The sequence below is a fragment of the Peromyscus maniculatus genome, chromosome 1 (genome assembly GCF_049852395.1).
Source record: "Peromyscus maniculatus bairdii isolate BWxNUB_F1_BW_parent chromosome 1, HU_Pman_BW_mat_3.1, whole genome shotgun sequence".
Lineage (NCBI taxonomy): Eukaryota > Metazoa > Chordata > Mammalia > Rodentia > Cricetidae > Peromyscus > Peromyscus maniculatus.
Genome location: NC_134852.1, coordinates 190578507 through 190604751, shown reverse-complemented (window position 1 = coordinate 190604751; position 26245 = coordinate 190578507). Strand labels below are relative to the sequence as shown.

The 26245-nt window shown below is 40.5% G+C and overlaps 1 protein-coding gene across 4 annotated transcripts in view; it reads left to right on the top strand.

Moving 5' to 3' along the window:
- Nucleotides 1–208: 208 nt before the first annotated feature.
- Nucleotides 209–26245, top strand: part of LOC102916804 (protein FRA10AC1 homolog) — a 29458-nt gene continuing 3421 nt past the window's right edge. Inside the window, exons 1-12 of one of the 4 annotated variants that reach the window (XM_042263088.2) lie at nucleotides 209–325; nucleotides 2700–2779; nucleotides 4375–4470; nucleotides 4592–4637; nucleotides 7377–7453; nucleotides 10715–10798; nucleotides 11773–11857; nucleotides 13286–13331; nucleotides 15778–15891; nucleotides 17950–17992; nucleotides 19750–19862; nucleotides 22620–22658. In XM_042263088.2, coding sequence (XP_042119022.2) covers nucleotides 2700–2779; nucleotides 4375–4470; nucleotides 4592–4637; nucleotides 7377–7453; nucleotides 10715–10798; nucleotides 11773–11857; nucleotides 13286–13331; nucleotides 15778–15891; nucleotides 17950–17992; nucleotides 19750–19862; nucleotides 22620–22658 — 823 coding nt within the window. In that variant the 5' untranslated portion in view covers nucleotides 209–325. Of the gene's footprint in view, nucleotides 435–806; nucleotides 831–2699; nucleotides 2780–4374; nucleotides 4471–4591; nucleotides 4638–7376; nucleotides 7454–10714; nucleotides 10799–11772; nucleotides 11858–13285; nucleotides 13332–15777; nucleotides 15892–17949; nucleotides 17993–19749; nucleotides 19863–22619; nucleotides 22659–26245 lie in introns of those variants that run through there. The other 3 variants (XM_042263094.2, XM_076563009.1, XM_076563010.1) reach the window with 3 other exon arrangements.

The following is a 26245-nucleotide window of genomic DNA, read 5'->3' as shown; positions in this document are numbered from 1 at the left end:
TCCAATGAAGGACGTGGGCTGGGCTGCGGGCAGTGCCACATTGTACTACATGCTGGATTCCCCAGAGGGAAAGGGAGGTGGCCAAGGGAGAAAACGAGGGACCAAATCCGGCAGCCTCCGCTTCCTCTTCCGGGCTTTTTCTTCCGCCGTCCTTGTTTCCCCCCGAGCCTTTCTGGCTGCAACACCAAGTCGGCGCGCTAGAGATCGGTGCCTAGTAGATGTGACACGCCTCCGAGCCGGCCGGAAGCTGCTCCCAGGCGGTACCCGTAGGGACAGGCGTGCGGCGGGCGGCGGCGGTGCGCGGGAGGCGTCGCTGTGCGGCTCGGTAGGACCGGCGCAGACCTGCAGCGGCTCGCCGAGGCCGTGGGTCGTCGTTGCAGCTGCCGCGACTCTTGGGGCGAACTTGGCAGGCAGAGAGGAGCGGAAGGGAAGGGGTGTGTGCAAGGAGGGCCGTGGGCGTAGTGGGTGTTGGAGAGGACTTTGAAACTGGTTCCTCATAGTGGTTGGTTGTCATCTTTATTTTGACAGATTCTGGGGGCAGCAGATGCACCCCGTTCTCGATACTTTCTTCACTCCAGTCGGTTGATAGCATGATTTGAGTGAGAGCTTTTTAGTGAAGCTACTGAGTTAAGGTAGCTTATGGGGTTGGGGAAGCTGCCAGAGGAAAATTATTGGGGGAGTCGGAGCAGGGAGGTGATGTCGGGGATGAGGGGTCGAGATGATCTACTGGTTCATAGTTACAGGGCTTACTGTACCAGATACTGTCCCAAACCCTCTAAGCTTGGTGGCTCGTTTACTCCTGCGAGGTCTGGCCTCCTGTTAACCTTTACGTAAGTGGGGAAACATAGGCCCAGAGAGATCAAGGAACACTTAAAAAAAAGAAAGAAAGAGAGAGAGAGAGAGAGAGAGAGAGAGAGAGAGAGAGAGAGAGAGAGAGAGAGAGAGAGAGAGGGAGAGAGGGAGAGAGGGAGAGAGGGAGAGAGGAAGAGAGAGAGAGAGAGAGAGAGAGAGAGAGAGAGAGAGAAGGAGGGAAGGAAGGAAGGAAGGAAGGAAGGAAGGAAGGAAGGAAGGAAGGAAGGAAGGAAGGAAGGAAGGAAGAGACAAAGAATGAAAAAAAGAAAGAAGGATAAATGAAAAGCATCTGTGCCAGACTGAATTCTGAAACCTGTGTCTCCAGGCTTGGCTGTGGTCTTCTCTTTAGCAGTTGGTGGGATAGGGAAGAGAGATATAAACACGCACACCCCTAAGTTTGAAAATGGAATTACAGAGACCCCTAGAACTCAGCGATTTGACATAGCTACCTCTTTAACAGGTGAATAATGCCCCAAGAGATGGAGCGACATAAGGTAGTCTAATTGAGACTACAAGCATTGTCCCAGCTGTACTGGCCTGTACAAATGCTAAAGTTAATGCCACTGTACCTGGACTGGTTCCTTTCAGCTGTGATGCTATTAATGTGTGCCCCAAGTTCTGTGCACTTGCTGACACAAATACTAAACCAAAAATACTGTCACCTGACCTGGACTGGCTCCTTTCAGCCTCAGGAATTGAACATTGATGACATACAGTAGGGAAATAAACCCTTCCGTACCCCTGCTCGTGAGTGTCGCAGGTTCTGTGTAATGCAGGAGTCAGATGTCTTTTCAGACTGATGACAGCTGAGACTTTTCAGCAACTCCAAGAATGTCAATCTAAAAATTAACAATAAAACTGCCTAAGCCAAGGGGTAAGGTAATTTATTTTGAGGAAACTTTAAACAAAACAAAACTCATGTTTAAAAACTTAAGGGAAGATTTTTAATCAGTTGACAGTGTACTGTTTACAAACACTTAATTCTGGTAAGTTGTACCTAATCATATTCTCAAGGAACGATTGAAACTGGGGCCTTAAGAATCAAGCAGATCAGTTTAGCTTTTTGCTTTGTAAAATTGATTTTACCCTTGACTCTTCTCATTCCTAAAATATAAGTACTTGTTTTTAACTTGAAAAATCAAAAGCATTGTTTGTAAAGTACTTAGCACGGTGTCTATGACAAAGTGATTATATAAGAGAGACACTTTAGAAATACATCTTCTGGCAATTTCTTCATTGTTCAACCATCACAGAGTATATTTACTCAGTGGTACAGCAATCACACACACCACAGGCAGCCTGAAAACTACTCTCTCTCTAGGCTGTAAGCCTATACATCACGTTATTGTAATTATTACTTAGATAATTGTAATATAATGGTATTGGCACATTAGGCATATCTACACATATAAAATGTGTAGTTGAAGTACTGGGCGATAATTTAACACCTTTATAAATATTTTCAGTGGTCTGTCGATGGCTGAAACATCTTTAGGAGTTAACATACTACACAGTAACTATTAAGAGTCAAATGAAAGTGATGCATTACTGCCCCTTGCATCCAGCCACTTTGCAGCATCCAGGGTTAGGTTTCACTGGAAAAAAGGCCAATGATTAACTTCTTTAACAGCAATTAAAGGTAGAAAACATTTGTGCACTTCTAAACTATCAGTCCGTTATTTCAAAGGGAGCGAAAGTTCTAGATGGATGTATAGCCCATAGGCCATGATCTTCCTGCCCTGTCTTACAAACCTTGTGCTCTTTGAGATCGCTTAGTTTCCATGCTTGTGTTTCCTGAATATTTGGCAGCTCAGGGTCTACACAGCTGACTTCTTACTCTTTTGCAGATGCACGGGCATGGAGGTTATGACTCTGATTTTAGCGATGATGAGCAAGGTGGAGAATCCAGCAAGAAGAAGAAGAAAAAGTAAGTCTTTATTGGTCCGTAGTTCACATTATTTCTAGATTGACATGAGGTATAAGTAAATAATATTGAAAGGTTTGGGATTGAGTTTGCATATGGAAACAACTGCTGTAGCAAGTGAGGTTTTATTCATTACACTAATAAATGGATTTAAATTTGGAGATAGTCGTGGGGAAAATGAAGTTTGGTTGGGAAGGGATTTATTGAAAGGGATGATGAACTAGGACCTTCTTAGAAGCAGCCATTTTGTTTTGTCTTTTCCATTTTCTAAGTATTAAATAGAATTATGGTGCAAAATGTCAGTGAATCTTTTAAAGTTAAGTCTTTAATTCTTTGAACTTATGTGTTAAGTTACTTTTCTTGTTGTGAACCAGTGCCTGAGAAGAAGCAACTCTAAGGTTCGTTTTGGCTCAGGATTTAAGAAAGGGTAGAGTCGGGAGACACCTGAAGACAGCAGCGTGAAGGCATACAGTCAGGAGACACCTGGAGACGGCAGCATGAAGGAGTACAGTCAGGGATGGAAACATCTGGAAACAGGAGCATGAAGGGGTACAGTCAGGAAAAACCTGGAGACAGCAGCAGGAAGGGGTACAGTCAGGGAACACCTGGAGACAGCAGCAGGAAGGGATACAGTCAGGGAACACCTGGAGACAGGAGCAGGAAGGGGTACAGTCAGGGAACACCTGGAGACAGGAGCAGGAAGGGGTACAGTCAGGGAACACCTGGAGACGGCAGCAGGAAGGGGTACAGTCAGGGGAAACATCTGGAGACAGGAGCAGGAAGAAGCTGGACACGTTGTGCCAACAGCAGGAATGAAGTGAGGCCCAGGTTATGAAACCACAATCCATCGGCAGTGATCCACTTCCTGCAGCAAGGCCCCACCTTGCTAAAATAGCATGGCCAGCTGGGGACCAAGTGTTCAGTGTGGTGGTATTGTGTACCCCGAAATATTGTGCACACTAATAAACTTATCTGGGGTCAGAGAACAGGACAGCCACAATATTAAACATAGAGAATAGACAGTGGTAGCACACGCCTTTAATCCTAGCATTCCAGAGGCAGAAATCCCTCTGGATCTCTGTGAGTTCAAGGCCACATTGGAAACAGCCAGGTATGGTGACTCAAGCCTTTAATCCCATGAAGTGAGTCTTTAATCCCAGGGAGTGATGGCAGAAAGCAAAAAGATATATAAGGCGTGAAAACCAGAAACTAGAAGCTTTTAGCTGGTTAAGCTTCAGGCTTTCGAGCAGCAGTTCAGCTGAGAGCCATTGGGATGAGGACACAGAAGCTTCCAGTCTGAGGAAACAAGATCAGCTGAGGAACTGTCGAGATGAGAAAGCCATGGCTTGTTCTGCTTCTCTGGTCTTCCAGCATTCACCCCAATAACTGGCCTCAGGTTTGATTTTATTAATAAGAACTTTTAAGATTCATGCTACAGTTCAGTTGTAGTTATAGGAACCTTTATGCCTTAAAATGCCACAGCTGAGGTGCAGGTCATTGGTGGAATATTGCTGAGCAATCATAAACATGTGAAAAGTTAGTCTGTATCCTTCAAGAAAAATGAACTGTTCTAATAATTTTTCTTCTTAATACACTAGGACAGTCGAAGATGAGTTGCTGCTTACAAAACCATTTCAAAAAGAAAAACACGGAAAGGTGGTCCATAAGCAAGTCGCTGCGGACCTGCTGGACAGGTGTGGTGTTTTGGTGTTAGGACATTCCTTAGTTTAAGCTGTTTTATAATCTTGGGACAAGTAGATTTCATTATGTTAATGAAGTATGGATATTTGAATTTACTTAAACTTTTTTTAACAGGGAAGAAGCAAGAAATAGAAGGTTTCATCTCATAGCTATGGATGCTGTATCCTTTTTATAGTTCTGTTTTTATAACTAATAGAATATTTCAAAGTCTGCTTGTTAATCTATTGTGTTTTTTAATTTTTTAAAATGAAAATCTTGTCAAGTCAGAGAGACCAGTTTTATATTTACAGGTTAGTAATCATGCTGTAGATATTTACTGTTTATATTTTCAGGTATAATTCTCTGTTGCTAATATATGGGAAAAACTTAGACTAAAATAATGAAAAGTACTAGTTTTTGTTCTATAAACAGACTTAAAAAGTCCACGAACTTACAGATGTCCCAGTCTGTTCTTGCCAGGCTTTCCAAATTTCCCTTTTCTGGTCTTGTCTTCTGTAGTATCATTTTAATTTATCCCCTTCTCACCTGGTTCTCAGCTGTTTTAAATTTTCTGCAGAACTTCTGTTTTAAATTAAACCTGCCTGCGTGCCATGCCCAGCCAGCTGTCACCCTGCTCCTCAGGTGTGACTGGAGACTGAGCTGAGTCGGTCCGACTGGTTCACGGCACTGCTACTCCACCATCAACACTGCTCCCAGGCCATGAGACAGGAGGAGCCAGGCAAGACCTGCGGTGTGCGTGTCTGCTCCCAGGCCAGGACTGAGGAAAGGAAGCCTCACACTAGAGTCACATCACTCACTTTCCTGTCATTCCTTCAAGTTGTTGTGTCCTGGATCTTTTTTTTTTTTTTTTTAATCTCTTACTTCCTAACCCATTGGAAGCTTGGATTCGCTTCCAAATGGGTCTTTTCACATAAACCTTTAAACATATGGTCTGCCGTCTCCGACACCCTCACTGAAGGTGTTAGGGCACCCAGCGAGAATGAAAGTATAGGTGCTGTTTTTTGTTTTTGTATTTTTTTTCTTGGTTGTTTAGCTACAATGGAGTAGTTATGTTAAAAATTAGTGGTCTTGCTGGGTGTGGTGGCGCTCACCTTCAGTCCCAGCATTCAGGAGGCAGAGGCAAGCAAATCTCTGGATTTGAGGCCAGCATGGTCTGTGTAGCAAGTTCCAAGCCACCCAGGGCTACATGGTGGTACCCTGTCTCAAAACAAAACAGTGATCTTCCTGGAATGACTCTTGGCCTTTTAAAGGTGAGGAAGGCCAGGCTGTTGTTAGGAAAATCAGGCTGGTGGTGAGGAAGAACAGGTTGTTAGTGAGAGCAGGCTGTTGGTGAGAGAGAGCAGGTTGTTAGGGAGATCTGGCTGTTGGTGAGAGAGAGCAGGTTGTTAGGGAGATCTGGCTGTTGGTGAGAGAGAGCAGGTTGTTAGGGAGATCTGGCTGTTGGTGAGAGAGAGCAGGTTGTTAGGGAGATCTGGCTGTTGGTGAGAGAGAGCAGGTTGTTAGGGAGATCTGGCTGGTGGTGAGGGGGGTCAGGTTGTTAGGGAGATCTGGCTGTTGGTGAGGGAGGGCAGGCTCTGGGTGAGGAAGGGCAGGCTGTTGTAATAGTTTCAGTCTGTGCCTATTAGTGTTTTCAAGTTGCTAGCCTCATCTCCAAATATAGGATAGATGAGGCAAAAAGAAAGCTTAGGGAATGTAGCTCAACATAAGGACAATCCCTGGTGTTCCTGTCAGTCACCATCTTTCACAAGCTTGTATTTGTATTTATATATAATGCCCAAAATTGGAGTTGTTAGTGTAAGGAATCAGGAGGAGAAGGCCTTGGAAGCGAAGCTCCCACTGACATATTTTGCTCAGGAGAGGTTGTGTTGACCACAGCCCTGCCTGCTGCCTCTGACTGCCGTATGTTATACCAGCAGAGCTGAGCAGTGACAGCAGAGACAGGAGATCGAAAAGCCTGTAAAGTTGGTCACCTAGCTCCTTATGGAGTGGTAGTTGAAGAAATGGAACCCAGGCCTTGAGGTATTTGGGCTTTCCCCCTCAATTTCATGTTCTGACTGAATATTCTATTAGAATACATTATGATCGGTGAAATCACTGTGTCTTTAAGCGTGTGATCACAGAAGTTGAGATAGCTCAGTTTACACATGCTTGAGTGTGGAGAGCGTTGCCACGGTTTTAAAAATAAACATTAAATGTTCATAAATCTGTTATAGTGCATGGAAAATAAAATGATTTTGTGGATTCTTTGAATATTAAAGTTAAAAAAAAAAAACTTACCATGGTTGATTTCTTTCACTTCTTTTCTTTTTGAGACACCGTCTCACTCTGTAGCCCAGGCCGGCCAGGAGCTCGTGCTGCTCCTCCTGCCTCAGCCTCCTGAATGCTGGCATTATAGGCGTCAGCCACCGTGTCTGCCCTTCTGATTTCTTGTTTGCTTTTGAAACCTTATGTTGGTGGTTAATTTTATGAACATTGCATCCTATTTTATATACTTTATCATTAATTATTACATTATGTAATAATGGACCATAAATTCTACTTTTTCCCTGTAATTTAGAAGCCACAATTTCTTTATTTGTAATATTATTAGACTGGATGAGAGAATGAGGTTGTGTACAGTCTAGAAACAGAACAGAAAGCTTCCCCCCCTCACCCGCCCCATGGTTGTACACTTTTATCACAAGAATAATGTATGCATGAAGATTCAAACATTACAAGTAATATGTACTTGAAATGTTTTTAAGCAGAAAGTAGAAGTCTACCATACAGTTGTCTGTCTTGATTTACACATTTAAAAATGCTAGACAGATTCATACCGTACTTTCTTTTCATTTAGTAATATATTGCAATGGAACAACTCTTGAATAGTTATAAAAATCCTTAATGTTTTGCATTTCAGTATCAAAGGCACACAAAATTTGTAAATGACTATATTTTGTACTATGGTGGCAAAAGGGAGGACTTTAAGCGCCTGGGGTAAGTATTATGAAGTTTACATGGGATGTAGGGCAAGTATGGATGGTTTTCTAGGACCTCTGTTATGTCTTTCTTGGCAGCAGGCTTCAGTTAGCTTCCTCACTGTTGAGCCGGGTATGGTGCGGGGAAATAACAATATGTGTGAGAAATACTCTTGTGTCTTGTTGATGAAGATCTTTGAAACAATGACGTGTTTAAACTGTAGTATCCAGGATTGCTTTTGCAAAAATAAGGCAATGTCCAAGAGACTCTCCAAACACTATAGGCTATTGCTGTTGCTCTTGGTTGAAGATAAGTCCCTGTAGCTAGAGCTTTCCTGCCTTGCCCACAGTCAGGACAAATCTCTGTCACCCGCCAGTCCCACAGCCGCTCAGACCCAACCAAGTAAACACAGAGACTTATATTGCTTACAAACTGTATGGCCGTGGCAGGCTTCTTGTTAACTGTTCTTACATCTTAAAGTAACGCATTTCTACAAATCTATACCTTGCCACGCGGCTCGTGGCTTACCAGCATCTTCACATGCTGCTTGTCCTGGCAGTGGCTGGCCGTCTCCTTCTGCCTTCCTGTTCTTTTATTTCTCCTCTGTTAGTCCTGCCTATACTTCCTGCCTAGCCACGACCAATCAGGTTTTATTTATTGACCAATCAGAGCAACTTGACATACAGACCATCCCCCAGTACAGCCAAGTGCAGACCATCTCAGACACCTGCACTCAGGCCCATGGTCCTAATCATCCTCTATGCAAACCTGCTGAGTAACGCCACAAGGAACCCAAGAAGGGCTCCCACAGGACATACATTAACATCCCACAGCACTTCCCCTTTTCTTTTTTTTAAAAAGGAAGGTTTTAACTTTTACACATCTCCAAAGCCAGCTTGGTATATTTGGGAATTTGGGTGTAGCTTCTCTTACTACTTCCTGCTGGAGGGGGGTGCTGTATCTTATGGGGACACAAAGAATATTTAAGGATCATGGAGTAGTCCGTGAGGCTGTATCGTCTGAGCCAGTTGCCTTGAAACAATTCTGGATGTTGAATCATCTGGGCCATGGTGTCATCAGAGACCTTTCAGGTGGTCTTGGCTGGTCAAACCTGATGTATCTTAATCTGGAACAAATCCATAGCCTCTGGCTTTCTGTAGAAACAAAAGCAGAGTCTCCTTTCCAAAGCAAAACATCCTTAGACATAAATTTCAAAATTGAAATACCTTTAAAATATACACATTGATTTAACTGAGCAGTCTTTACAATCAAATGTCTTTCTGCAGTTAAAAATCCCAAAGACAATATAATCCAGACTCTCTGTGTGATATCCATCTTTACATGGCTTATTTTTTATATTACTTTTACTTTCTCTTTAAAGACTTTATTATTTTAAAACTTTCTATTTCTTTATATAACTGTCTATGTTCCTTTTCCTCTCTCTTCCAAGCCTATGTACATTTTTACACACATTGTAAAGCATTTAAAGTCTTGTTCCATCTGAATCTGTCTTATTGTGAATCTATTGCTTTAAACTGCAGCATTTGTAAGACTGAAACAGCGCTATGGCTGCTGGCTCTGCCCACCTCAGCTTCCCAACATGGCAGTGGTACGTTTACCGCCAGCTCTGGGAGCTATCATAAATCTATGCTTTTATCCAAGCAGCGTGTAGCCCAGAAACCTTTTTTGTTTTGTAACTAGCAAAGGCTAAATCCACCACGCAGCTTAATGTGCCACTTGCAGAGGCCTCATTTCCGCCTTACTGCAGGTTAAGCGCACACGCCAGGAACCTGCCAGGAACCCGCCAGTAACTCAAACCGGCAGCTGCCGCTCATTTGAGAGAGACAATTAGGAACTGTTTTTAGCTCCGTTTTAGAATCTTTTTTCTCAGGTTTTAGGTGGAAACTCTTGCCCCACGTTGGGCGCCAGATATTGACGTAACCAACCGTCTTATTAAATAAGAAACACAGAAACAATGCAAAAGAGAAAGCCGAGAGGTCAGAGCTCAGAGCTAAAATCTCACCCTTCCGCCTGCGGTGTCCCAGCTTCCCGAATGAGGGTTCTATTTCCTGTCTGTTCATCTATTTAAAGTATTTTGTTCTGCCTTCTCATTGGTTGTAAACCCAAACACGTGACTGCCTCGTCACTGTCTGAATGTACAGCCCCCTAGGTCTTAAAGGCATATGTCTCCAATGCTGGCTATATCCCTGAACACACAGATATCTATGAGATTAAAGGCGTGTGCCACCACCGCCACACTCTTGCTATGGCTCTAATAGCTCTGACCCCCGGGCAACTTTATTTATTAACATACAATCAAAATCACATTTCAGTACAATTAGATTACCACCACAAGTCCCTGCTGCTGAAGACACCAGATACTTAGGACACATGATCCAGAAAAGGATTTGAAAGCTTCCTTTCTAAGCCTCGCTTTCATGGTACCAGAAGGAGCCATGCAAGTTTCCAAAGGAGGAAAGCAACCAATAATTACATCCATTCGCATGTGTATGTGCATAACAATTGAAAAAGTGGCCGTGAATTTGAATGAGAGCAGTGGAGAGAATGTGAGAGGGGCTGGGGAAGGAGAGGGAAGGATAGAAGTGACGTAATTATAATCTCAAAAAGTAAAAACATTAGTAATAAAGTAAGGCAAACAAGAAACTTCACTCTGGAATTTCCCACACATGAAAATTCTTCCTGTGTTCAGGCTCTTGGTCTTGCGTGGATTTCCTCTGTCTAATTTCTGAGTAGGTAGGGCCCTAAAGACTTTAGCACACTGTCTTAGTGATCCCAGTTTTATCTCCCCTATCCACTGAGCCCATACTGTTCAAATGTTTATTCTGCTTCCAAGCTGAGCATCTTTATTTCTCCTCCTCCTCCTTTACTGGTCTTCTCAGGAAGCTACTGAAATGATATAACATTACATATTATGGAGGGTTACTTACTTGAATCTATTCTGAAACTTTTTTCATTCTCAAATTCTCACTTAGAGTCCATTCAGCTTTCTCATCCTTGCTTTGGCAATATAGCACCATATGTATAATTAGACCACCTTAGAAGTGAATGGATTTGTTTCTCTGTTGAACTTGCTCCTTTCTTGTACTTTTCCCAAAATATCTTCTGAAAAAATATTGAAATTGTTGTTTTAAGTAAAAATTTCCAAATAGAACTGTACTTTTTTATTTATATTTTATTCAAGTTTTCAAATTTTTCAGCACGTTTAACCTAAATCTGACTAATTTATTTTTATACTCAATTAAAATTTTTATTTTCTAGGGAGAATGATAAGACAGACCTGGATGTTATACGAGAAAACCATAGATTCCTGTGGAATGAGGATGATGAAGAAGATATGACTTGGTAATTTTATTACATTTTATTTATTTTGTGTGTAGGTGGAGGTCAAAGGACAACTTGAAAGACTTGGTTCCCTTCTTTCTCTGTGGGTCCCACAGAGTTCAACTCAGGTCATCGGCGTTGGTGGCAGGACACTGCACTGGTTGAACCGTCTTGCCAGTCGGATGGCTTGGAAATTTCAGCCATTAGCCTTTGATGAAGCAGATGTTTTAGACTTGTCTTTCTTATTCTGTTTTCTCTTTTATTATCATTTATTAAAGATGTTATTATTTTATTTACATGTGTGAGTATGTATCTGTGTGTGTATATGCCACATGTGTGTGGGAACCCGTGGAGGCCAGAAGAGGGCATCTGATTCCCTGGATCTGGAATTACAGGTGGTTGTGAGCCACCCAGCATGGGTGCTGGGAACTGAACTGAGGTCTCCTGAAGAACAGCACATGTTCTTAGTCACTGAGGCATCCCTCCAGCTCTGGTCACTGTTGTCTTATCCATTGCATTCAGCTCTTTATAGGACAGCTTCTGAATCCAGGATAGAACAACTTACATTTAGGACTCTTAATTCTGGTTTGCTTCCTTGGCTAATCTTAGGCAATTTTAATTAGCTTCTAATTGTTTGACCTCATCTTCAGATATAATTATTCTCTTGTTTGTTGTCTTATAATTAGCTATTGTATGTTCTTATAAAATGTTTTGAATATTTTGGGAAAAAGAATCATGAAAGTGGTTTTCAAAGTCCAGACATCACAAAGGGTAATAAATGAAGAGTAATTCTATTTCTCATTTCTCTAAGTCCATCAGTTTCTGAGATAGATGCCATTAACAGTTCATCTCCAGATAGTCAGCACATCTGTCTTTATTAGGCCTCTTTTAACATTAATATTTACATCATATATGTTACCTATTTGATATCGCTTCAAAGTAGCAAACTGTAGTTGAATTTTTAAATGTATAATGCATACTCTTTATGGATTTAGGGAGAAGAGACTTGCAAAGAAATACTATGATAAATTATTCAAGGAATACTGCATAGCCGATCTCAGTAGATACAAAGAAAATAAGGTATGCCCTATGAATATTTATAGCTGGAGCTCTAAATGTTCAAGTAGAGCATTAATTTTTATTAACCACCATGACCCACATTATTCTTTCATGGCACTGATTTGAATCTTTTTTCTTGCACTTTGCAATATCATTTTGACTGCTTAACTTCTGCGGTCATGGGGCTTACAAAGGATCTGTGGAATTTATGAAGGACGGGGTGCTTTTTGTTTGTGAGATCAGCCATAAAAAGTCTAAACTTACACACGGCCAGCAGCTGGTCCATCCAGGCTCTCATCTGTGACTGTGCACTGCAGAGTGGTGTCTCATTTCACAGATCATGCTCGAAATTAATGGTTTTGATTGATTGCCAGTTATGGAGTGGCAGATGTACTTTTGTTACATAAATATTTCTAGTTTGGTAAAATTAACTTTCAGTCAATGCTAATTAGTAGTTGCAGATTCCCATCCCTGCTTTACATCTTTACTTAATATTAAAGCTATTTTTATTCCTAGCTCAACTTCCATAGGAACTAGAAATGGTAATCCAGGAACGGATGGTCTCAGTTGGAAATGTGAAAAAAAGGAATGTGTGTATGGGTAGTGCATATTTCTGTTCTACCAAGAAAACAATCTATTTATAAACAGCTATCTTAAAAGAAATGTTAAGGATTTCTTTTTCATTTAGTTTGGTCTCTTTAGTGTTTCTAGTTTGTGAGTTGTTTTCTAGGTCTGTACAGACAGTAGCAATAATTACTTTGCATAATCCTGTGAATCTGTGTGGTTGCTGGAGCCCAGAGGTTTCTCACTTTCTTGCAAATTAGTTGTGGATGTTGCTGCATAGCTCTTGAACTCTTAGCAGCTGTGATTAAATGAGTGCTTAATTAGTATATTTGTTAAATAGATTAATGAAGGAAAGAAAAGGTTTGTGAAACTCTTGCTAGTAACGTGTGCAGTACCTGTGGAGGCCAGAAGATGTCAGATCCCCTGAGTGGGAGTTGCAAGCGGTTATGAGCCACCACATGGGCACTGGGAGTTGAACCCCGTTCTCTGTAATAGCATCCAGTGCTCTTAAGCACTGAGCCGTCTCTCAAGCCCCTGGATTCTTTATTAGTACAATGATCCTGCAGGGTCATGAACATACTGAAGTACTGTCCTTTGCCATTACCACATCCCCTTTTCTGTCAGTATCATATACCATGGCATGTGATATGAATGTAGGTGTTTCCTGCCTTGACACCTGTAACTTTTAGGGTTTTTTAAAAGTTGTTTTTAACAGAGGTTGTAATTGTTCAGAGGTATTTTCAAATTCCTGTAAAAAGAAAAAAAGCCATCATACTGACAATTAGTTTTATTTTTCAGGCTGAAAATGTCATCATCCTTGGCTTTATGTTAGATGTGAATATGTACTTAATTTAAATTTTGTACTTCCATTTATTTTCATACCAGTTTGGATTCAGGTGGCGAATAGAAAAAGAAGTAATTTCAGGAAAAGGTAACTTTCATTTTTTATTTTTTAATTACTTTTTAATAGAACACAGCTTATTTTGTCATATAGAATTGAAATAATTGGGTGAGATTTTCCCTGTCATAGACAAAAAAAATTATTACCCATAAAGATAAAATTAGAGAAATGTATTTCTGATAAATACATTATTAGCAAAGATCAGAATTTAATACTTTCATGACTTTTTCTTTAGAATTTGATGTTTAGAATATTTGAGGATATGTAGAAAATGTTATGAGAATTCAAGATTTAATAACAGGGAACAAATGAGTGTTTGATTACCAATTATTATGATAAAATATTGGTAGTACTCTACTCCAAAAATAAAAAAATCAACATTTTGAAAGTAGAAATTAAATATCACATGTGAGCCCAATAGAAGTTTTGTACAGACTAGTTTTAGGTTGAGCCCAAATATTAAGTCTAACATCAAATGAACAAACATTCAGGGCAGTCAAGAGCACTGTTGTCCCAGGGGATCCGAAACCCACTTCTGACCTCTTCAGGCACCGGGCATGCCTGGGGTGCGCGTATATAAATGACAGGGATGTTTTCTCTAGAAGAAGGAGAAACAATGAGTTGAGAACAGCTCAGGTAGTGGTCAGTGGGTAAAGAAAGACACTTGCCACTCCAGACTGTCAGTTCATTTCAGTCCCTGAAACCTAGGGTGCAAGGAGAGAATGGACTCAACCAAGTTCTCCTCTGACCTCCACATGCACACCATACACACACACACACACACACACACACACACACACACACACACACACACGCGCGCGCGCACACACACACACACACACACACACACGCACACACACACACTACTAAATAAATGTTTAAAAATAAGGCAGTGTAAGATTTAAGGTCATATTTTATTTTGTATTTTTACCTAAAATAATGAGAGATCCTGAAATGTCTTTCACTAATAAAAATGTTAATTTTGTCACGTAGAATTTTTAGGAGAGTATATAAAACTGCCCTTGATGGGCAGTTGATGGCCTTCTCTAAGTTCCTAAGTGAATGTAGGATGGATAGCCAGCTGTTGCTGTTAAGATAGAATGTGGTTGCTGTTTAACAGTCATTACTAAACATACTAAACGTGCATGTTTAATTAGCTCTTCATTTGGAACAAATTTTAAAGTCATCTTGTGACTTCCTTCCGTATGCCATTGCATGGCAAGTACACACATGCACACACATACAGACACGCACACACAATAGATAGATAGATAGATAGATAGATAGATAGATAGATAGATAGATAGATAGATAGATAGATAGTAGATAGATAGATAGATAGATAGATAGATAGATAGATAGATAGATAGATAGATGTAAAAATGTGTTTTAAGTTCGGCATCCTCTGCTACATGTGGATCCTGTTTTAGAAGACTGAGTTTTGAATTAGCCTTTTGGATGCTAATGTTATAGATTCATTTTGGCAGTCTTCTGCATTTTATGAGAAGGATTTTGTGGTTTCTATTTGTTACTCTTAGTGTAAATTATTGTGGTGGAAATTGTTCTTTGTATAAATCTGCCGAAATAGGTAATTTTGAGCTGTCCCTTCTCCTCTAAATCATCAGCTTTTGTCCTGGTTTAGAAGTTTTTAATATATGATAGAGCAGTGAGATGGTAAATTTAGAATATCAGGTTTAAGTTTTTAAAATGCTTTTCATTAACCTTTTTGCTGGAACTTTAAGTAAATGATATAATAATACTTGAAAACATTAATTTTAATATTGCAATTAAAAACTGTAAGGACTCATATCTAAGAACATATATTTTGAGGAGATGATTTCTCCTTTCAAGGTTTTACTGAGTACACTTAATGTTTTCACTTTCCACAGTATAAGATTCTCTAATATGGACTCACTAAAATTTTACTTAAATAAACAGTTTATCATCAGGAATTCTGTGACTGTTACTTTTTAAGAGTCCGGCTCTTTAGCCAGGACTGGTGGCACAGTCTCGTGGTCCCAGTTACCATTGGGAGTTGAGACAGAATATCTTTAAGTTCAGTTTTGACTTACAGAACAAGTTCTAGTCCAACCTAGGCAATGTAGCAAGCACTCAAGCAAAAAAAAAAAAAAAAAGAGAGAGAGAGCGAGCGAGCTGGGCTGTGGCTTTGTGGTAAAGCACATGCTTACATGCAGAAGACCCTGGATTCAGCTCCCATTGCCAAAGGAAAAAACAAATCATCTTTTTGATTTCATATTTAGTTATATGATGCTATAGTTATTATGGCCAATTATTTTTATTAATGAGTTTGTGTTACAACTTATATATTTTTTAAATATTTATTTTGCATTCTATTATATGTACTATTATTTATTTTACAATTTTAAAAAGAAAGTTTTAGAGGTAATAGGTTTATAGGCAAAATAATAGGTTTATACGTCATGTGTCATGGCTGATAATTCTTTCCCTCTTGCAGGTCAGTTTTGTTGTGGGAATAAATGTTGTGATGAAAAAGAAGGCCTGAAGAGCTGGGAAGTGAACTTCGGTTATGTTGAGCACGGTGAAAAGAGAAACGCACTTGTTAAATTAAGTAAGTGGAGCTCAGTGGAGAGATGGTTGATTCCTCCAAGTTCCTCTTTAATTTAGAATTGAAAAACGTATAGACTATTTACAGTTCAGTTTTTAAAGATTCAGTGCATTTTCAGGTATTCTTTTTCTCTGTAGTTTCGCCAAACCTCAAAGAAATTTTGAGCCTAAAATTTTTAGCATTATGATAACACTTTGATAAAACAATTCTAATGTCAGATTGCCAGCTGATAACCTGTAGAGTGAAGATCTCACAGACTTGAAGTGTCACTAGATGATGTGTCTGACAGTGTCGACGTGAACCTTATGGAGGAATGTGTAGCGGTAATGTGGCATTAACAGTAAATCAATTTGCTCTTTGACAGTGAGTGAAAATTTTAGGAAAGAATCCTTTTAAAAGGGGTTTTATTTAACATGTATTGATTTTACTTAGTAAACGGTTTCACTATGACATTTTCATGCCTGTATATAATAATACATTTTATCATACTCAACCATTCACTCTCTTATCCCCTCACATGCCAGCTGACCCCCTTTCTTCTTCATGAGTCCTCCTATTTCATGGGGTTTTGTTTTGTTTTGTTTGGTTTGGTTTTTGCTGACCCAATGAGTGTAATTAGGGTTACTTCCGGTGGGGATTATTGACAGGAGCGTGGTGGGGATTATTGACAGGAGCATGGTGGGGATTATTGACAGGAGCTGGGCCACACTTAGCAGTGGCTGTACCACTGAAGAAATCTTCAGGAAGGTACGGGATCTCCCTACCCCACAGTGATGGAGTGCTCATTCATCTAATTGTGTGCGAGTTTTATTCAAGTAATCACAGCTGCTGAGCTCAAGAGTGTGGTAGCCATGTCATGCTCAGAGGACAGCGTGACAGCATACCATGCAGCCTCTGGCTCTCACTCTTTTTTCTGCTTTCTTGTTGGAGAAGTTCCCCGAGTCTTGGGGTGGGGGGTAACATAGGTGTCCTATTAGAGCTGAGCATCAATAGCCAGTTATTGGCTGAGCACTTTGGCCAGTTGTGAGTGTCTGCAGTCATTGTCTCCCACTGCAAAAAGTTGGCCACAGCACCATTCTATTATTGTTATTATATGCATATTATTACATCATGTTATTATATTAGGTATCTTTGATGTTAGGTACTGCTTCTGCCTATGAGACACAATGGATGACACTTTTTCTAAAGTCCCTTTAAAACAGTGTTCTCCAGACACTACAGGGCTGATATACACGTGAACTCACAGAGAGAGACTAGGACAGCGATCACACACAAGTTCAAAGACCCGCACACGTTCAAACCAGACAGAATCCCAGCAGCAATAAGGGGAAGTGGGTACGAGGTGCTAACCCTAACCAAGAAGCTCTTTGTACTTGAGAGCCGAATCTAGGGAGGGGGCAGTTCAGCTGGCAGGTGGTCCCTCACTGTTCTGCTGAATGGTGTGGCCTGTACCTGAGCAGCGGCAGTCTGCCAGAGTTGGGGGCAGGGGCCAGAAGGGGAGGGGGGGCGCTATTTGTAACTGATAGCTGCTGGGAAAGGGGAAATCTGTTTTCTTCAGTGAGTCATAGCTTTTTCTAAAGAGAGAAAGAATATGAAGTGGGGTGGCTGGGGAGGGTATCTTGGAGAAACTGAGGGAGGGAAAGAATAGGACCAAAATACATGGTATGAAAAATTTAAAAACAAAGCCGGGCGGTGGTGGCACACGCCTCTAATCCCAGCACTCGGGAGGCAGAGGCAGGCGGATCTCTGTGAGTTCGAGGCCAGCCTGGTCTCCAAAGCGAGTTCCAGGAAAGGCGCAAAGCTACACAGAGAAACCCTGTCTCAAAAAACCAAAAAAATAAAATAAAAAAAAAATTTAAAAACAAAACAAAGCATTGTTAAAATATTTTCAATCCTCAAACATTTTAATATAATTTTTATGGGTATGTTAGATTACTTTCTTCATATTATTTCCTGTATATAGTAAGGGGTATACAGATCATGATAAATTATAACTAAAATTGAGTAACAATATAGTTAAACAGATTCAGAAGCTCAGTGATATATTTTTTTCTTTTTTAGGATTATGCCAAGAATGTTCCTTTAAATTAAATTTTCATCACAGGTAATTTTTGGTTTTAAAATACTATGTTTAATGTTTAGTAACTTAGATCATACTCATTTTATTGTACTGCATAAATCTCAGTTTGGAAAGTGGATTTCATTTATTGATTAGAAGATAGAACATTATTGTGTGATCCATGGAATTGGGCATTCACGCTGCCCTGATCTAGACAAGCAATTTTATATGTCAGTGTCTATGTGGGTCAATAGATGCCCTTTAGGAGAGTTGTTAGTTTGGAGGCAATGGCCAGACACTGTGATACTCTTAGAAATGAAGTTATAAAGCAGACTATATAGAATGGTTCTTAGGACTTTTAAAGTGCATGCATGCATGTGTGCATGTGTGTATTCTGAAGCCAGAGGAGGGTGTTGAGTGTTGTACTCTGACTTTCTCAGCAGTACTCATTTAAGAGTCTCTCACTGAACCTGGAGATTGCCATTTTTGACTAGTCTGTCTGGCAATCCTCCTGTCTCTGGTCTCAACCTTCCTACCCCTAAGCACCAAGATTATGGATAAGCATGGCCACACTTGATGTTTACATGGATTCTTGGGATTCAAATTCAAATCCTCAGGTTTGCACTGCAGACTCTCTTACTCACTGAACTCTCGCTCCAGTCCCTCTTGTTACTTTTAAACAGACTTTTAGGGGTCTCTCAAGGATACACATGACATTGGTAAAATCAGGCTCCTCTAAGGCACCTGGACTATGTCTGCAGTGTTGGGTGAGTTAGGAGAAGCACTGGCCTGTACCGTGTAGTACTTAGGAGATCATGGGCCTTGGTTTTATTGGTTTCATGTTGTTATTTCTTTATTGTTGTTTAGTTGTTTTTTTGTTTTGTTTTGTTTTTGAGGCAGGCTGGCCTTCAATTCATAATGTATCTGAGGCTACCCTCAAATTCGTGACTCTCCTGTCTCAGACTCTTGTGTGCTGGGCCTGTAGGTATATGCCACCACACCTGGCTTAAAATCAGTCTTATTATAAGCATGTCTACATAGTGTTTTAGCTGCTACACATAAGTCATACATTCTTAAAGTCAGCAGGACTTTTCTATGTTACTTGAATAGCCAGCCCCAACCTTAATTTCCTCTTTCTGTCAGCGATGATGAGACTGAAGGTATTTTGTGATTTTCCCTTTGATTACCTGCTGTGACAGCATGATAGCATCAGCATGGATGTCTTAATCAGAAGTCTGTTGAGCAAATACTTGAGAGCTGTTTTCTCATGTTTCTCTTCTTAAGCAGTTAAAATTAATTGTTTTTCACCTATTGTACTGACCAAATTGTAAATCTGGCCTAGAAGAGGTAAAGCCAGAGCAATAAGAAAATAACTTATAAGTTGTCTAATGTCGAGATAGGAATTAAAAATAAGCACTTTCTATTTCCATCCCAAGATACTTTTACTGTAGTCTTTCTTCTGAGAGGAGAGTATCCTCTCACTGTGGCTCAGAAGCATCACAGCACTTGCTTCTTGCTCATGCTTTCTCTGTGCTCAGTGGATATGTGCTGGGGAAGGGCTGAGGAAAGCTCTGTCTTATTTGTTTGTGTAGAGAACTTAGAGAATAGCTCTTTGTCTCTGTTTAGGCTTTATTATCTTACAGAATTATCTTAATTTGTATATTGGGCTAAAATATTGCATACTCATTCAAGGTTCTTTATTATATAAGTTATATGTACTTTAACTTTTTAATCACTGGATTTTATTTTTTATAAAATCAGTTGAAAAAATTAACTTCAATATTACATTGTTTAACATAAAGGAGAAAAGAAATCAAGTCAAAAAAAAGAAAGGCTAAAACCAAGATTGAATGTGACGATTCACCGCCTAAGAAATCCAGATCATCTTCAGAGGCTTCCAAGGGGAAGGATGAAGGTAAAAGAGGTTTTAGAGCTCCTCCTTCCAAGTATGAAATGCGGTCTGCCTCAGTGTGAATCAGAATCTCACTGGTGGATGCATTTAGAACTTGGTTTTATCGCAAGTGAAAGGAAAGTGATTGAGAATTCAGATGTGAATTTATAGTCACTTACAGGAGTTTTAAGAACAGTTGGGTTTGATTCCTCTTGGACAGGTACAATAATATAATATCATATTGCAAGTAGTGTCAGTTCCTGCTGTATGCAAGCCTTGTTACGTGGGTAAGACACCGACTCTCTAGAGCTCACTTTCTCCATGTATGTTGGGGTGACGTGAAAACCCACCTCTGTATTTGTCAGGCCTGAGAAGAGTCAGGTGAGAATGTGAGGGCACTCAGAACCATAAAGCAGCTTTACAGTCTGCCATCCAGTTCAAAAGTCACCATTGTGGTGCCTGTCGTTCAGGACTATGAGAAATACTGAGATAATTTAGTAAGCAGTTTGACTAATGCCTGCCATGTAATCAGCTATTATGAAGGTTACTTCTAGGTGCCTTTTCAGCACCAATAGTTAATTGGCTTTAACTTCTACTGAATCAAACTTAAAACTTGGTGGGCAGTGCAAGATTCAGTTAAATTTAAGCTAGTGTTAATACAAGATTTGGACAGGAGAGGGCTCCCTTGCTCTAGACAGGAAGATAGTTGGCTAAGGTGCATTCTTAAATGCATTTGTTCCGTCTTGTGTGTGTAGTACATAGTATTGCCGAGGTGGAGTGGATGGTTAGTAGAAGAACTGTTATTCTGTTGTTTATTGAGAGTTGGCATTTGAAGCTGAAAGCCTTTCTACGTCTATCTTAATTATCTCCTAACTCCAAAGTAAATCTCAATTAATAAATGTGAAAATCTCATTTGAGCTTAAAATTTTTTATTTATGCTAATATGCTAATATAGTAATATACCATTTGAAAATATGGTTATATTCATTAATGTATTAATAACATTGTTACCTTCTTACTGTAATCATATTGTGTAATCATGGCTTATTCTAAATTAAGGAAGAGCTCATTTCTGCCTAGACCCTCTTAATTTGGCATAAACTTTAATAATAATTAAACAACACAGTTGCATACAGACTGTTGGCACTCCTGGTTTTATCCAAACCTAGCCATCCTTTCCCCACTTAGGTGAGACTGTATACTTGATCGCTTCATGTTACCATCATAGAGAGTGTTAAGTAAATGAATGACCGGGTGGACACTAAATGCCACATGGCTGAATGAATGTGTGGAGAGGAAACTAAGACAAATAACAACTTGTGTGTAAAGAACAGTTACTTTTGCAAATCAGGAAGAATAAAATCCTTAGATATAGATTCACTCTCGGCCAAAGATTCAAAATCATCTCTCCCCATTTCCCTTTCCTCAGCTACCTCACCCTTCACGTTTCAGTTCAGCTAGCTCAGTTGGAAAGGCCCTTCTTAATACTGTCTGTCTCACTTCCCCAGACTAGATTAGATGCCTGTTACACGTTCTCAGAGCACCCTGTACTTATTTAGAAATGCGCAGGACCCTTGGAATAATCCATTTTCTGTGAGAGAAGGGATTGTGTGTCGGTTTAACTCATCTCCAGTTCCTAACACCATAGGCCCTTAGTAGATGTTAGGTGAGTGAGGGATCGGTGAATTCATAGTTGAAGAGACTCCAGAAAACAGTCCTGAGTCATAACCAGAACGGTGTTCTGGACTTTGCTGTTCAGACTGCAGTGCTCTGGCCAGCAGCTTACTTTTTTTTAAACCCATTGAACACACTTTCATGTCTTTACCCTGTACCCCCGTTAGCCTCTGAAAGACTAACTCTTGAGTTTCTTAGCCCCCTCCAGTTTTGTTGGGGTGTCTTTCTGTCACCTGTGCTTTTATTTCATCACCCTCCAGAAATGTCTCCCAGAGGGCTCTGTAGAAGTAAGAATTTAAAACATATACAACCGAGCGGTGGTGGCGCACGCCTTTAATCCCAGCACTCAGGAGGCAGAGGCGGGTGGATCTCTGTAAGTTTGAAGCCAGCCTGGTCTACAGAGTGAGTTCTAGAACAGCCAGGGTTACACAGAGAAACCCTATCTCAAAAAAACAAAACACACACACACACACACACACACACACACACACACACACACACACACACACACACAATAGATCTTGTGTACTTTTTGCTTCTTGTCTTCCTCAATAACTGCTGCTGAAAAGTTATCTTAATAGCCACTGCGGACAAGGCTGGCTGGGGTGTGGTTCAGGGTAGAGCACTTGCTTAGCCTGCTGAACAGGGAGTTCTAGCCCTCACCACCTCCCCTTTCTACTTGTCTGTGACCTTGGGAAAATTCTGTGGAAATGAATATTTGTCCACTGTTCAGTGGAAGGACTGAGCATCTCCACAAAGAAAAAATCACCTTCATCATCATCATCATTACTTTGCCACCTGTGAAGTGTTTTTAAGCCAAGTGAGACTTTTCCTAGGCTATCAGTTTTCAAGTTTTATGTTAGCTAAAGTCCCATGCTCTATGAACACGTAAGATGATCTCTATCTAAAAGGACCTAACATTTTAATTGAGGAGAGGACCTGAAAGATTAGAAAGTAGTAAAGGGCTTTTTATTTTTATTATTATTTATTGTTGTTGTTTTTTTGCATATAAGAAAACCAAATTTGGGAAGAATATATGGTTTTACCTACAGCTGTCAACACCACCCAAAGATGATGCTTGGTGAAATAATGCTGTTTTCCTTTCAGGACATTCATCCTCAAAAGAGTCAGAAGATTCTAGAAACAGTAAGTATCAAGCATTTCTTTCTCAAATGGAAATATGTAGATTCAAAGCATTTGTAATTTGGATTTTTTATTTATTTGTATCCTGCTTTGATGTGAATTACATTTGTTTTTATATAACATGAGAAGAATCATAAAGGACAAAGAGTGAATATTTACTTTTCAGTTAAAATAATTAAAAGTTTTTTATTTTAATTATGGAAAACATCAGAATCATTTTTCAGTAAATATCATGCATAAACATTTCGATTTCACACTGTTCAGTGTGCAGGAAGAGATAGGGATAAGGTTGGAACGGGAAAGGAAAGGCAGTTAAGATTTAAAGAAAATTGGTCATTTTACATGAGTCTGAGTGGCCCTGTGGTGGATTCTCCCTGGATTGGGAGAAGCCGTTGCTGTGAATGGTGCTTTAGGCCTGTTTTCTCCAGTATTAAAGCAGTGATTTTACCCGATGGTTGCTACAAATCCTATATTTCCCATGAAATACTCCCCAAAGCGTTCACAGTGACTTACAAAAGATGTAAAGGGATGTTTTACAATTAGTCATGTAGGAATAGTGGGAACAAGGTAGAAGAGCAGTGTAGAGATGAAGACAAAATTGTATACTTCCATCAAAGCACGTGACCTGACTGCAGAGGCAGACCACAGTGCTGTCTGTCACTGTCCTCCCCATAACCAAAGCAAGGGATGAAGCTGCCAGCAGAACGACGGATGCCTTGGGAAATAGTAAAGAGACCTCGGTGCTTATTTAGCTTTTGTCTGGCGGCTTGGAGAGAAGACTCTCCTGTAGGATTATAGAAGGGGGAATACATTTGTAGGGTTGTTTTCTCTCAACCTCTGTCTGTGATAGAGAAAACTACTTTTATTTTTTAAATTGTAAAGGTTTATCTTTATTATTTTTTAAATTATGTGTGTGGGTATATCCACCTGAGTGCAGGTGCCATTGAAGTGCAGAAGAGGGCGTTGGCTCCCTTGGGGCTAGAGTTCTCGATGGTTGTGAGCTGCTCAGTGTGGGTGCCAGGAACCAAACTTAGGTCCTCTGAAAGAGCAGCACCCACTCTTTACCACTGAGCCGTCTCTCCAGGGTGGCCCCTCCCCACCATTTTTAAAATGTTTTTTAATTGCTTAAAAATTTTAATGTATATATTTATTTTGAGAAAAGTCAAGCTATTCTTGAATTCATAATCCTTCTGCTCAGTCTCCCAAATTTCTAGAATTATAGGCACATGCCACTATGCCCAGTTACAGGACACCCATTTGTGGTGAGTTAAGATCGAGGCATTTCAATTGATCCCCTGAGAACCAGAGAACTCAAAGAAATTATTCAAGGCCAAGTAGTTAATGTCAAAAATAGGGTTAGATACAAGTTTATAGTCCCCAGCACAGTGCCTTTTTGTTCTAATTATCAATAACTTCATTATTAGTAGTCAAATGTAGGCCTATTATTTATATTGTAATTTTGACAGATTAGATAGATAGACAGACAGATCCATCTTAAATGATTGATCTAAGTCTTGCTTCTTTTGTAGAGTGGGTGTGTGAACAGGCCAGCTTCATTGAATTACTGCCAAATGAGAAGACACCCACACAAGGCCTGTGCCACACACAAAGGAAGTCCTTGATAACCTGTAGTTCTGTTGCAATGCCAGTGAAAAGAAAAATGCCAGACATTAAACACAGTCTGTATTTGCTCTCTAGAATTGATCAGACCAAAAGCTAAAACCTGTCCGTTTATGCTAGTTATTGCAGACATTCACCATTTTTTCAGTGGAGCAAGTTTTTAGTTCTCATATAATATCCACAAAGTGCAAGCATTCGGGAAAACCCAAAGCATTTAAACACCATACACTAAGGAGAACCTCAAAGGCTTGAGCAGATCAGACCCAGAGCAGCCAGGCTGTTAGGACTGTAATCATACTGTGGGAATGATGTCGGCACAACTACAGACGTTTAGTCTGGAGAAAGGTGAAGGAGCGAGAGGAGGCCGGGGCAAGATGAGGACACAGAAATTGGAGGTGTTTGGAGGCTGTTACTATATGGGAGATTGATTTATGGTGACTGGTTCACAGAACTAGAGTCTACGGATAAAAATGGTCTGAAAACATTTTTGCCTTAGTTTAAGGAAAATTGTCGCTTGGAACTGTCTGACAAAAAGAATAGAGGAAGTGAGCTGTCTTAGAAGACAGATTGCACACTGCTTGTTATCAGAAGTGTTACAATGAACGGGTTCATTTTGAAGGGAGACTTGGATGAAAATCCCACAGAGACCAACAGAGCAGTAGGATGTGGCTCAGCAAATAGACTTGCTGCCAAGCTCATTACCTGGGTTCGATCCTTGGAACTCACATGTCCTCTGACCTGCACACATGCAACTGTGGCATTTTCACACACACACACACACACACACACACACACACACACACACACACACACACTAAATGTGAAGGAAAAAAGAACTATAGGTTATTCCAGCTCTTGCCCATAACCACTGCAGAGACTCGACAGTAGTGCAGTGAGGACGTCGTCGCTGTTGTCGTGGTGGTGTATCAACCATTCTGCTTGTCATTCCTCAGCAGTACTCTTTGTCACCCTTGTGGCTGGTTGTGGTTTTATCAGTGTCTGTAGTGACTGTCCCCCTCAGCGAAGCAGGAAGTTTTAGATTTATAGGGTGGAGGGGACTTTACAGATCCTTTGGTCTAGTCCTACAGATTTGAGGCAGTTGGGGCACTTTTCCTTTTTTGAGACAGGGTTTCTCTGTGTAGCTTTGGAGCCTGTCCTGGAACTCACTATGTAAACCAGGCTGGTCTCAAACTCACAGAGATTCACCTGCCTCTGCCTCCCAAGTACTGGGATTAAAGGTGCCACCACCACCCGGCTTTGGGCACTTTTTCAATGGCTACTCTCTCAATGGGATTTATTTTAATTTAACTTTTTAAAAGTAAAATTGCATTATCTGGTATCAGAAAATTGATATACAGGACTGGGTCAGTAGTCCAGTTGGCACAGGGCTTCCATAAAACAAGAGAAACTGAATTCAGTCCTCAGAACCCACTTTCAAAACCGGACTAAGATCAACTCAGTGGGTAAAAGCACTGGCCGACAAACTTGACAGGTTTAATCCCTGGAGCCCACATGGCAGTGGTAGAGAGCAGCTTGTCTGGTCTCCATACTGTGTCCTGCATGTGCACACCTGCACGAGGTAATCATAAATCAGTGTGAAAAGAAGTGGTCCAGGTGTGGTACCACACTTTCAACCTAGTGCAGGGGAGGAAGAGACAAGCATATCTCTGGGTCTTGATCAGCCAGCCTTACCTGTTTAGTGAGTTCGAGGCCAGTGAAAGGCCCTTTCTTAAAAACAAAGGTGGACAACACCTAAGGAATAGCACCGGAAGCTGACCTCTGGCCTCTGTGCGCACACACACACACACACACACACACACACACACACACACACACATCTATACACACCACACACAGGCAAAGACATTCCATACAAAGAAAATTGTTGTGGGAAAGCTGACTTGTGGAAAGTATTCCTGGAAGGGAACACGAGTGACCAACGGAGCAGTTTATAGTGTAAGACTTGAAAA